Genomic DNA, 12,075 nt, shown 5'->3' with positions numbered 1-12,075 from the left:
CATATCCTTCTATCTGCCTTAGATGGTACATCCTTCTTACATCGTTACTTAGATCCTTACATCCTCCTCCCTGCATCTGTACAGAGGATACATGCCAATGACTTTCACTCTGGAGCCCGGGGCTTAAACACCAAGAAAATATATTTGGCCATTTGTACTGCTACAAAGAATGTTAAGAATGTTTATTCTTGACATTTAACTTTTTTTTCTGGAAAAGTTGCTACAAGGAGCTCAACTCTACAGCATGCACATAGGAGTGATGAGGCCTTACTACAACCAGCATTTTACTTTAAGGAGAATTCACCGCACTTTTCTATAGTACATCAGTGGTAAGATCCCACTGTGATCTCACCTTTTGTAGCTGATTGAACAAGAAAATGTTTTCATCAATCCTTTTTTGTTCATATAGGCAAATTCTCAAACATGAAAATACTGGGTAATTTTCAGAACCTTTTATGTTGGGGGTGGGGAGGGATCCTTCAAGTTATCCAGGATAGACAGAAGAAAAAAACGATCTTTGCTGATTTTTCTCAAAACAACAATTAAAAAAACAAAAACCATAAACAAAAAACCATAGCACAAGGGTGGATCACCTGACTTGATCCTTGTAAAACTGTTCTGGTGGCTTGTTTACAGTTAGGACTTAACCTTGGGACATCCATTTCCCCCTAGGAATTCTGTATCCTTTCATTTCAGCAGAACAGATATGGGGGAGGGGATCCATTTACTTAGGAAGCCAAGATAAAGCTTCTACTGCTGATATCCTCTTTCTTGAGTCAGCACCCAAAGTTCCCAGAGAACTAGCCACGGGTCTGAGGCTTGAGCCTAGGTTCCAAGGACCGAGGAAAGAAGCTCAGAGGTGACCAGCATCAAAGTCCATAGATAACTACTGTGTGACCTACATCCAGATACTTCGGTTCAGATGCACAAATGTCAAGCCTCCTAAATCTCTGCAGGAAGAGAGATACGAAAACCAGATGGAATTACATTTCCATAGTATTACTATTTGTAATAGTAATTACAAATTACTATTTTGTAAGGAAGTATGCTCACACTGCTTCACCCTGGAGAGAACTTGGACTCGGCCTTGATTATGGCTCGGCAAGCCCTCTGTTTAAAAGAGCAAAGATGAGGCAGGGTGGTGTGCAGAAGTACGCAGGAGACAGGCACAAATCTGGATGGAGCAGATCACCACTGAGCCCTCAGAAGGCTGCTGGGAGTTTCCCCTAATGCTCCTGCCGTTTCCTAATTCTCCCAATTCCCTATAATTCCTTTCATGCTGGCCTTCTCCATACGCCACACCTTTCTTCTAGTTCATTCTACTAATTCTTACATATAGACTCAGTTTTACCTAATCCTTATTGCCCAAACGTACAGAATAACTACATATCTAAGCTACTGGGAAAGGGAAAAGGAAAAAAAAGGCTATTTTAAATTTTGTTCACCCATCTTGAGAGTGGGGTACCTTAACTGGGTAGAGAGGGTGGATTCGGGAGATAGCATATTGGGAAGGGTGGTCCAGAGATGCAGAGAGCAGGATGCTAACACATCACAGCAGAACTATGACCAGAGGAAGAATTTGGAAAAGCCCACACAGGGCCACCTTCCACTTCTTGGTAGAGTCACAGGCTCATATCCAGGTCTGCTTATCCAGTGCAGAGGGCAGGCAAATGTGGCCACTAAATGTCATGTGTTCAAGGAGACCAAGTGTTCCAAGGCTGTGTTTCATTTACTCCCTACTGAAGTCCTCCCTCCCTATTTTCCTCAGCACTACCTTTGAAAATAGGTTTTACTTTATTCTTATTTTTTTTTGAAAGGAAGGAGAGCATTTTAACTTAAGTGCACCTCAGTTCTCTTTTCTGAAACTGGAGATACAAGCCTCAATTTCTCAGAACAGTCGTGAGAGTGAACACCTAGTATACCGGCTGCCCGCTGCCTCATCCCATGTCTGTAGACGTCCTGTGCTCCTCTCTGGCCATCTCTTATAATGTAGGCTCTTCCTTACCCTCTTCTCCTTGACAGAAATCCTGAGAATCGGATACTCGCTGTCTCCCTGAGTGCAGGAGGTTATGGGGGAGAAGGCAGCAGAGGATGGGAAAGAGCCTATGGAATACTGCAGCTGGTGGACGCCTCTGCTGCTGAGGCATGGCTGACCTAAGGAGAGGGTGACCCTGGGTCCCAACTCACACCTTGGTACCTGTGTCCGTTCCCTCTGCTGTGCATTGGCTGTAGTCTATAGGACTGAGGTAGATTCAGCTCCTTACCTTGAGAGGCACAGCAGCAGGTGGGGCCGGGCAGCTCTGGCTGATCTGAACGGCCGGACAGTATCTGAAGAGGTGGGCCCTTGTTGCCAGGACTGTGGTACCTATTCCTTCTCCACAGTTCTTCTCAAGTACCTCTTGGGTAGCAGTCTCTCTTCTCTGGATTGCCCATTTGCCCCTGTCAGCACCAGAGGACCGGCTACTCTGGGGAACCGAGAGTTCAGTGACCTTCCTGGCTTGTGGGTCCATACCCCACAGGTCCTCATGGGCAGAAATGACTGGCCAGCGCTTCCAGCCCATAGAAGGACTGCTGCTTCCATCATTCATTGTAGGAGCTGGGCTAGCAAGCCTGCATGGCAATTGTTGTGGTTGGCCAAGTTTCCTAGAGGCAGGGGCCAGGCAACGCCTACTGTGTGGGGATTCGCAAATACCACCCGTCCTTACATCCAGATTCTGGAGTTTTTCTTTTTCTTCTTTCTTTCCCTTCAGTGAAGAGCAATTGAAAACAGCTGGTCTCTGGGTTCCAGGGCTTTCCGCGGGCAGCAGGCTCAAAGGAGAAGTAGCTAAATCCTGTGTACATCTGAGGTCCCAGCAAGCCAAGAAGCCCGTCCTGGGACTTGGGAAAATGTATCCCTCCTCCAGGCCCCCTGGGGCTGCTGTTGAGGCTGCAGTGGCTGGTGAAGGGGCGGGTAGAGTCAGGGTAGCCCGGGTAGGGGGGGCCTGCAGCTGGATGAAGAGGAAGGAAGTTCTCATCTGCTCTTGCTGAGGCTGCTCGGCCATTTCCTCCAAGGGAACGGGGCTGGTCCTCGCCAGGGCTTTCGATCTCAGTGTCTCAGCAGCTGCAGGCAGACATGAGTCAGCCCCATGGTTTCACCAGCAGCCTGTGGAAGGAAATAACACACCTTCAGCACCCAGGGGGAGTCTCCGACGAGTTGGGGACCAGTGGACTGTGTTTGCTGGAGAACTGGACTCTGCTCAGAGTCACAAAACAAACAGATCGGTAGTGGAGAATAGCCTTCAAGCGACAGATGTGGGACAGGGGCCTGCCTATGTCCAAAGAGAATCATTTACCTCACTCTATACTGTTAATTCATTGTTTAATCCTAAATTCTCTTAGCTATACCTGTGATTTGGAGTCTGATCTGAGACGCTATGTGGTTTATCAATGAAACTTCTTGTGAACTTTGAAATGGACTTTGTATGTGTAAGACAGTTGCAAACAATCTAAACCTTTTTCTGAAGCTCTTTTTTGAAGACTATGATGCCTTAGGGGTTCTCATGGTCTCGTGATCCAGGTCAACGCATTCAGCACTATAGTTTGAATTTGCTGCTTCCAAAATTGATGCGTTGCTGAAGTGATCAAGAGGAGGAACTTCCGGGAGGTGACTAGAGTCTGTGACCCACCACCCCCCTGTGCTTGGACCACAAGGAAGCTCCCTGCTGATGACTTCCCAGCCACCCACCACGGCGGGGAAGCAGTATAGGTTCTGGCTGATGTCCTAGAGCCTTTGGAAACTCTCAGCATGGCCAGTGGGGATTCTAATGTGAATTTTCCTATCATTTCAGAGGGTTTGTTTGTTAGTCTGTTTTCTATCAAGGTTTAAGGATAGACAAAGTATACAGGGTTCATAGTATCCTACAAAAGAACTTTCTTTGATATTGTAATCATTCAATAGTTTGGAGAGAGGTGAGCTGCCCGTAATGGGAGGGGCATTCAGGAAGGTGGAGGGTTTAGGTGAGAAGGATGCACTATTTTGTATTAGCTTCCCAAGGTGCCAGCCACTGCATCCAGTGCTTCACAGACCATTGTCTCATCCAACACAACACAAACCTGTAAAGTAGAGGACTCTGTAGTTAAGGGACAGGTGACTCCTAGCCTTAATGGCTTTGTACTGCACAAGTAGGCAAGGCTGGAAAGATATCACATGAAATTTTTCACAATTCCTTCATCTCTTTATAATTAGAAGTTCAAATGTCCAGCATTCTAGTTAAAGGAAGGATTAAGGAAACCCAGATAGTGGTAGTGGTGCGCCCAGGACATTCCTTTCTGCTTTTTACTTGTGGACTTATTACAGGGTGACAGATACTACAGTTCTAAAGCTGTGTGACCTGGAATACAAGAAGTGCAGGGAAACGGATAGTACGTGGGAGCTGGTGGTAGGGCTGGCCTCAAAGGAGACCTCTATGAGAAAACATTAAATATTAGGGGGCTATTAAAGGAGCTTTTGTTCTGGGTAAGAAGTAGGGGGAAGGTACAGAGAAACAATGGTTATTACGAGATATAAATGGCATTGTGATTGAAAACACGCATTTTAGGGATAAACATTTCTCTGAGTCTTCCTTCTACTGGGTGGCTGTGTGACCCTGGGAAAAGTAATTTTTCTTTGTGAAGATCAATTTTATCTAAGATTAGCTAATAATGCCTAGTTTACAAGTTTGCTATTTGTGTAGGGATTAAATGACACATTGCACATAAACCCTCAATAACTATTAGCTTCTCTTGGAATGTCTCCACATATTGAAGCCTTGAAGAAATTTGTTTATGCAGCAAAACAATGAAATGATCATATACATGGGTATATACATCTCACATATATGTATACACACATACATTGTTTTCGCCTACAGTGGGTGGCCATTTACATGTTTTTATGTTTCCAATCTGGCAGGCCTCTAGGAGCAGAGGAAGTACTTGGCATGTGAGAGTCAGGAGTGGATTTGGGGTTAGGAGACACAGACTTGAGTTTTGGAGTAACCATCCATTAAGTGTGACTCATAGAAAATCTCTGAACCTCAGTGGACTTATTTATAACACAGCAAAATGGATGTCTATCCTTCCCACTTGACAGAACTCTTTTACAGGTCAAATGGGATAATCTGTGGGAAAGTCATTTGTAAGCACAGAATTCTTGAAGTTGTGATGTGTTGTTACAGTAGTATGTAGTCACAGATATAGGTACACCTCTCTCTCTCTCTCTCTCTCTCTCTCTCTCTCTCTCTCTCTCACACACACACACACACACACACACACACACATCTCTATGTATACATGAGGGTTATTTTTGAGAGAAGATCTCCGATAGCCTAAGTTAGCCCTGAGCTCAGAATGACTTTAAACTCTTGATCTTCCTGCTTCTACCTCCCCGCCCCCCGCCAGTGCTGGAATTAACAGGCATGCACCATCTATAATAATATAGATATATTATTAATCCTTGTAAGCTAAATCACTCTCTGTAGTTTCTGTGAAGCCCATGGCTTCACTGCTTTGAAAGGATTCTAAGCTAGCTTCCCATTTTCCTGCCACTGTGTCAACATTCATGCAATGCGGACAGAAATGACATATAATTTAAACTGCACCTTGTCTTAGCTAACGGTGATAGTTCCTTCTCCACAGTTCGAGAAAGAAAAAAAAGAGTTCTAGAATCTTCTCCAGGACAGAGAGGGAGGACGCAGTGTGTGAGAGTATCAGAACACTCTATTCCTTCTCTTGAACCTGTCACGACTTTCTGACGGGCAGCACGGCCCTCCTATTGGGAATACAAAGAACGAGCAGGGAATATGGAGTCATTTGCTCCAAGTCACACAGTTAGTGAAGGCAGAAACTGATCTTTCCCCCCAGGTACAGCTCTTTCTGCCCCTCTTCGAGGGGCAGACGCCATCTACACAGTGTATTCAGCCCATCTTCCTATAGCCAACGGCAGCACCCACTGCTCTACAGGTATTGTCTCCCCCTGACCTCACCCTCTCTAGGTTTGTTCCCCAAGTATTTCTAGAAGCATTCCACTCAGTCTCAGCTCAATGGAATGATATTGTGCCACACAGTTCTCATCTGTTTCCTCAGAGGGTGGCGCCCCCTGTTGGTGTCCTTAGCAGTTACATTGGAGCTCTCTGGAGTCCTTGGGTCCAGTTTGGTTTACCTTGTCCCATATTCACAGCTTGGTAGAACCAAAAGGATGCAATGTCTGGGGAGCTCCTCATCAATGGGGATAGAAGGATTATATTTGGAAAATGTTCGCAATTCTTGATTGATTGATGGAGAGATAAAGCTGAGTTGGGGTCCAGTAGAAGACTGTAAAGCAGTGAAGGAACAGGAGGCAAGGACATGGGATATGGAAACAGAATAAAAGATTCAACCCAGGGTGTCAGAAACACAAGAATAAGCACTGAGCACCGACTCACACCTCACCAAGCGAATCCTCCAGAGTATTTCATCTGCTGGGCACCCATCCTCTTTGAGGACTATAGATTAGTTCTTTCCCATGTTGAGGAACACAGTGAGTTTGATGTGAAGTTGATGCAACCTGATAGTGATGGCGACTGTAGCTACTGTCTTTGGGCTTTGTGGTGGTTTAAAGAAAATGGCCCCCCAAAGGGCATGGCACTGTTAGGAGGTGCTGCCTTGTTAAAGTAGGTGTGACCTTGTTCAAGAGAGTATGTCACTGTGGAGGAAGGCTTTAAGGTCTCTTTTGTTCCAGCTTCACTCAGTGTGACACGGAGTTCCCTTCCTGTTGTCTGCAAAATGTAGTAACCTCAGCTACCTATCCAGCACCATGTCTGCCTGCGTGCCACAGGCTCCCTGCAGCGATGATAATGGACTGAACCTCTAAAACTGAAAGCCATCACCCCAATTAAATGTTTTCCTTTATAAGACTTGCTGTGGTCATGGTGTCTCTACACAGCAATAGAAACCCTAACTAAGACAGTCTTCTATAACAGACTGCCATAGTTTGGGTGACTTGCAAACAAAAAGTTACTTCTCGTGCTTCTGGGGATGGAAAAGTCCAAGGCCAAGGTTCTGGAAGATTCTCGACAGGTGTCTTTCACTTTAATCTCACCCGATAGAGAGGGCACAGGCTCTATCCTGGGCCTCTTTTCTGCCACTCAATGGCACAACACCTCCCAAAGGCCCTCTTCCCATTTCTATCTCCTCTCGGCCCCAGAATGTGGCACATACTATGTCCTATGTCTCAGAGTCACCGGTGCTGCAGTCCGCAGACATGGCACAGAAATTACACAGACGCAGGAGCAGGCCCAGGCCTGTCAGGCTCCGACAGCGGCTCCTTCCGTACCGTCTCATTCCACATCAGTGTGTCTAGGAGCCACTTTATCTGCCAAGGATAAGGGATCTGGAGAGGCTTTTAAAAAATCAAAAGTTTCCCACGCCCCTTCTTAAGTCCCAGGGTGCATGTTCCTGTGACTCCCCAACGTCACACTCTGTCCACACTGGCCGGAGTGACGATTTTCTTGCCTCTTTTCAAAGGGCAAGACCAACTCTTGTCATCAGAGATGACACCATGTCTGGGACCCCTCTTGCATGATGCGCTATGGAAGAACCAGATGGCAGGTCTTGGAAAATATTTTAATTAGGAAGTCTTTCCTTTCCATCCTGTTTCTATTTCCTCTCCTACCCCTGCCCCACCGCATGCACACACTGGCAAGTTCTTAGTGATTCTTTCTGCTTTAAATTGATATGTGTCTGCACTGGCATCTGATCAAACAGGCCCATTGCTTTTGAAGTAAGTGGGAAAAAAATGTTGAGCCAGACAGAACCCTGGACCAGAAGGAGACTGAGTGCTCTGTTGTGTGTCCTGCACAGATGTCCACACATCCCATCCACTGGAGCCCTTAGCATGGAGGAGGCACTGGTGTTAGCAACAGAGGTCCCGCAGCTAGGTAGAGGTGAGCAAAGCTTTTCTACAGAGACGGGCTGGGACTGTGGGGCTGAGAGTGTGGATGAAGGACTAAGGAAGCTGTACTCTGTGCCACCCAGACTACTCTACCTCCTTCACCTGCCTTCTTATAACTGCAGGTTGTCCCCAGTGAGTTTCCTGGAAAGAGCAGTCTCAACAGACAGACAAAGAGGAGCTGCTTTTACAAGCACACCTTCTGACTACTGGGGGAAAGTGGGGCACCTTCCATGGAACTTGGTTATGACTGCATTTTATTGTGTGCTCTCCCCCAGCCAGGTAACTCTCATTTGCTGGTCTGCTCACTCTCCGTGCAGCTGGAGGCCTACGGGAAGCAAGGCCCAGCGATGAAGGACGTTGGCTAGGCTAACCAGGGGCAAAGGCAGCACCGTGGCCTTTCGTGTCTGGGCTCCAGTGACCCTGTCAGACCCATGCCTGGGTCTCACCAGCCTCTGCCACTATCCCGTTGCTCCATTCCTCCCTGAAGCCGATCCAATCAATTCTATATGTGCTTTTATGTTGGCCTAGGAAGACTCAAAGTGGGCCATTTTCACTCTCTGTGGACACCATAGCCCAGAATTGGCCTGAACCTTCCCTGTTTTCTTCATTGTTTCTGTGCACTGAGACAGGACAGTTCCTTAGACCCACTATTCAAACCCTGTGCATTGATCATTGCTCTGGCCTCTCTCTCTTCCTCCCTCCAACTGCCTCCTGCACCTTGGAAGAGCCTAATACCCGGGAGACCATCACCAGCCACTGGCTCTCATTAGTCCCCTCTTTTCTAGTACTTTCTTTCAGACACATCCATTTTGATGCCAGGTTTTTTTGTGATGAAGAGAAGAGTGAAGGGGGGAGGAGAAGCAGAAACACAGCTAAAGCTGTCGACATTTCCTTTTTACTTATTCCGAGTTGTACTTAAAACTCAGCCAAAGGATTTTAACATTGCAATGTTAAAGCAAAATATTTGGCTCAGTTAGAAACTCAGAATTAAACTGCATGTTGGCAATTTTTTATATGTATTACAGATAACAAAATTCACTGAAACACTACCAAACTGGTGTATTTAACAGGATGAGTATAAATTCGCATACAAGATACAAACACGTACGGTAAAGTAGTGTTTAAAGAAAAGTGAAATGGGTTTTATATTTTTGTGTATTCCTGCTTGTGGAATCCAAAGGGCAGAATTGGGGTTCTTCCTTGACCACTTTCTGCCTCATTTCTTGAGACAGGAGATGTCTCTCTGAACACAGAGCTTGCAAATTGACTAGGCTGATTGACTAGGCTGACTCGCCAATAGACTCCTGCTATGCCTCCCAGCACTAGGATTTTAAATACACATGATCATATCCAAACTTATGAGCGGGCTGGGGATCAAGTCCTTATGCCTGCACATCAAATGAAGAATTATTACAAAGAATATGTGGTTTGAGCAGTTCCTTGTACCCGGTATTCTCATGTTTAAGAAGTAAAGAGAGATTCTGAAGCTAACTTGACCACACAGCAGACACAGTAACAGGGAAGGCACAGGCCAGATGTCCACACCTGTTACCGTCTGCTTCTTGTGCAACACAGAGCATCTTGATGTCTGGGAGAAGAACAGAGGCTGTATGGAATACTCGGGCATGGTGGGGTGAGTCATGCTAAGCAGCTCATAAGATAGAGGCATGAGGCTCCCATGTGCCTTTGCCTGGCACCTTAAGAAATTTTGACACCCTAAAAGAGATACAGACAGGCTATGAACATGTGTGCTGATCACAGATGCTCTGCCTTCTCTGGAAACCTGGAAATAGAAGAAAGGCCTTTTTATCTTCAAAGAGTAGGGGCAGAGGAAAGAAAGCAACACTTAGGATTTGACCACAGTGATCTCCACTAGACTATTCAAATGACATAAAATGGCTCTTTGGTCCATTTAACACACACACACACACACACACACACACACACACACACACACACACACACGACTTCTTTCTTTAAGATCTTTGTTTGTCCCCTAGGATCAAATGAATATAGAAACTAGAGGCTCATATACTCTCCCATAGGATGAAATGTTAAAAGTTCCAGGAAGGTCTCCTGGGCCTTCAGTTCTACGATCCACTAAGGGGCCACAGAACTGAAAGTTCTACCCCTGTAACTTCATTTGTCTAGAGTGCATATTGTTCTAGGTTAAGCAGCAGATTCTGCTTAAAAATCCTACTTCCTCAGTGGTGATCGGTAGACCCAGACTGGCCCACAAATGCCTAGACCACAGGAAGCGATGAACTGGGGGAAGTCTTCTGGTCATTAGAAGCGTGCTGTCGGACAGGAGGGAAAGGTCTTGTCTCTTCCTCTTCCTCTCCTGTGCCGGCCATGATGTGAACAGTTATTTTCTACCTTGCCGCTGTGCTGTCCAAAGCAGAAGGGCCACTCAATCGTGGATGGAAACCTCTAAAAGCATGAACCAGAATTACCCCTTTCTCTCACAAATTGATTGTGTTTCAAGTATGTGTTACAGTAATGGAAAGGAAGGAAGAGAAAGCCCCAATACCTTTCTTATTCAGGTGCAAGTGAATTTCCCAGGTTATTTCTGTATCTGGGTTATTTAACCATTGACATTGTGGTATGTTGTCATCTACCTAGCTGTTACCCGAGACCTGTGAATAACGTATTAAGCAAATGTAAAAATGAGAGGCCAGTCACATCCATAGCTAACCTGGATTTCATGTGGCCCATAGCCATGGACCTAATACTTGGGTTGATTGACCAGATCCAGCTATTCCTGTGATGGGGTGGTAGCAATGGGAGAATGGGGCACACATGCCAGGTGTAAGCCTTAACAGCACCCAATATCTTAGGTTCACTGAAGTCAGGAAGGTGGGCAGCAAAACCCAGCAGTGCTGGTCTATAGGACTCGAGGTTTACAATGACAGCTGGGACAGGGGAGTAGACTTCCTTTAGCCTTTTCTTCTTCAACTTTTAAAATATAGTCAATGATTTTAAAACACAAAAGAAAAAAAGAAATAAAGGGAGAGAGGCTCTGTTTCATTCTTTTAAGTTCCTTTAGTTACGAATAATTGCATGTAAAAGAAATACCCATGTGTGTGTGGGGGGGGGGGGGACGTTACCTGGGTGCAATTGCTTTTTGTTGGTTTTGAATTTAAGGTAGAAAACAATAAACTTAAAAAAAAATCCAACCAAGTCAAAAACTGTGAGGAGCAAGACCTGAAGGGACAATGTGTACATTCTGGTCTCTGGTCACAGAGGCCCATCTGAGGGGCCAGCAAGGATGGTGTTAGGGAAATATGGAGGAGAAATCAGCCACCACATTGGTTTAAGAGCAGTTCCTGGGGTTTGGGAGGCTTTCATTCCTAAGGAGCAACTGGACTAGCTGCTGTTTCCTGCCTGGGTAATCTTAAGCAACTAACCTAGAATTTCTGACCTATACCTTTTCATCTGTGAATTATGACTGTAACATTATCTGTTTTACAGAGTTTCAGCAAGCACTAATACTTAAGAAAGCAATTTATAAAATAGATATCATGGATAAGTGAGTTATTTTTCTTAATAATCGGCTTCACTCAAAGTTATAAAACATCTTGCGCAGATGGAGTCTCTGAAGAGACTGAGTAACTCAAAGCTTAGAAAATAAATAATAATTACGCGGTGAAGGAAGAGGAGAGATTATTTATGCCTTCTGAGGCAATACACACACACACAAAGAGACCTTGTGGTCTGTGATTTCCAGGGCAGGCTGGGGCCTGCAGACCCACAGGGAGGCAGGGCTGCGAAGAGGAGAGCCCAGGTGCTTTGACTTGGGGCAGGCAGTGACAAGACCCCATCTCAGAGGCATTGCACACCTTGTTAGGGAGCTTACGACTTATACCCCAAAACAATATTTTCACTACTGTTATTAACTACATTACTATTGTATACAAATGCATGCATATATAATCTATTTAATAAGCGTACCTTTTTAAGGAGTTTCTTCACTTATTCAGTTTCTGAAGGTGGTGACTTTCACTGGTAAGCCTGATTCTTTACATAGGATTTCGATTTCACTGGGCTTAGTTTACTGAGACAGTCTTACAATAGATCTCAAGTTGCCCTTGAACTCATGATCCTTTTTCCTCCGCCTCCTGGATTTT

General features: G+C 45.4%; 1 protein-coding gene across 2 annotated transcripts in view; it reads right to left on the bottom strand.

Annotated features, from left to right (window-relative positions):
- Psd3 (pleckstrin and Sec7 domain containing 3) overlaps positions 1-12,075 on the bottom strand; it is a 536,277-nt gene that overhangs the window by 442,477 nt on the left and 81,725 nt on the right. Inside the window, exon 3 of one of the 2 annotated variants that reach the window (XM_085680351.2) lies at positions 2,265-3,142. In XM_085680351.2, the coding sequence (XP_085536477.2) occupies positions 2,265-3,041 (777 nt within the window). In that variant the 5' untranslated portion in view covers positions 3,042-3,142. Of the gene's footprint in view, positions 1-2,264; positions 3,143-12,075 lie in introns of those variants that run through there. The other variant, XM_085680348.2, reaches the window with a different exon arrangement.

This window comes from Myodes glareolus, chromosome 23, assembly GCF_982192425.1.
Source record: "Myodes glareolus chromosome 23, mMyoGla1.1, whole genome shotgun sequence".
Classification (NCBI taxonomy): Eukaryota; Metazoa; Chordata; class Mammalia; order Rodentia; family Cricetidae; genus Myodes; species Myodes glareolus.
The sequence above is the reverse complement of the archived record's forward strand: the minus strand, read 5'-3'. Positions and strand labels throughout refer to the sequence as shown.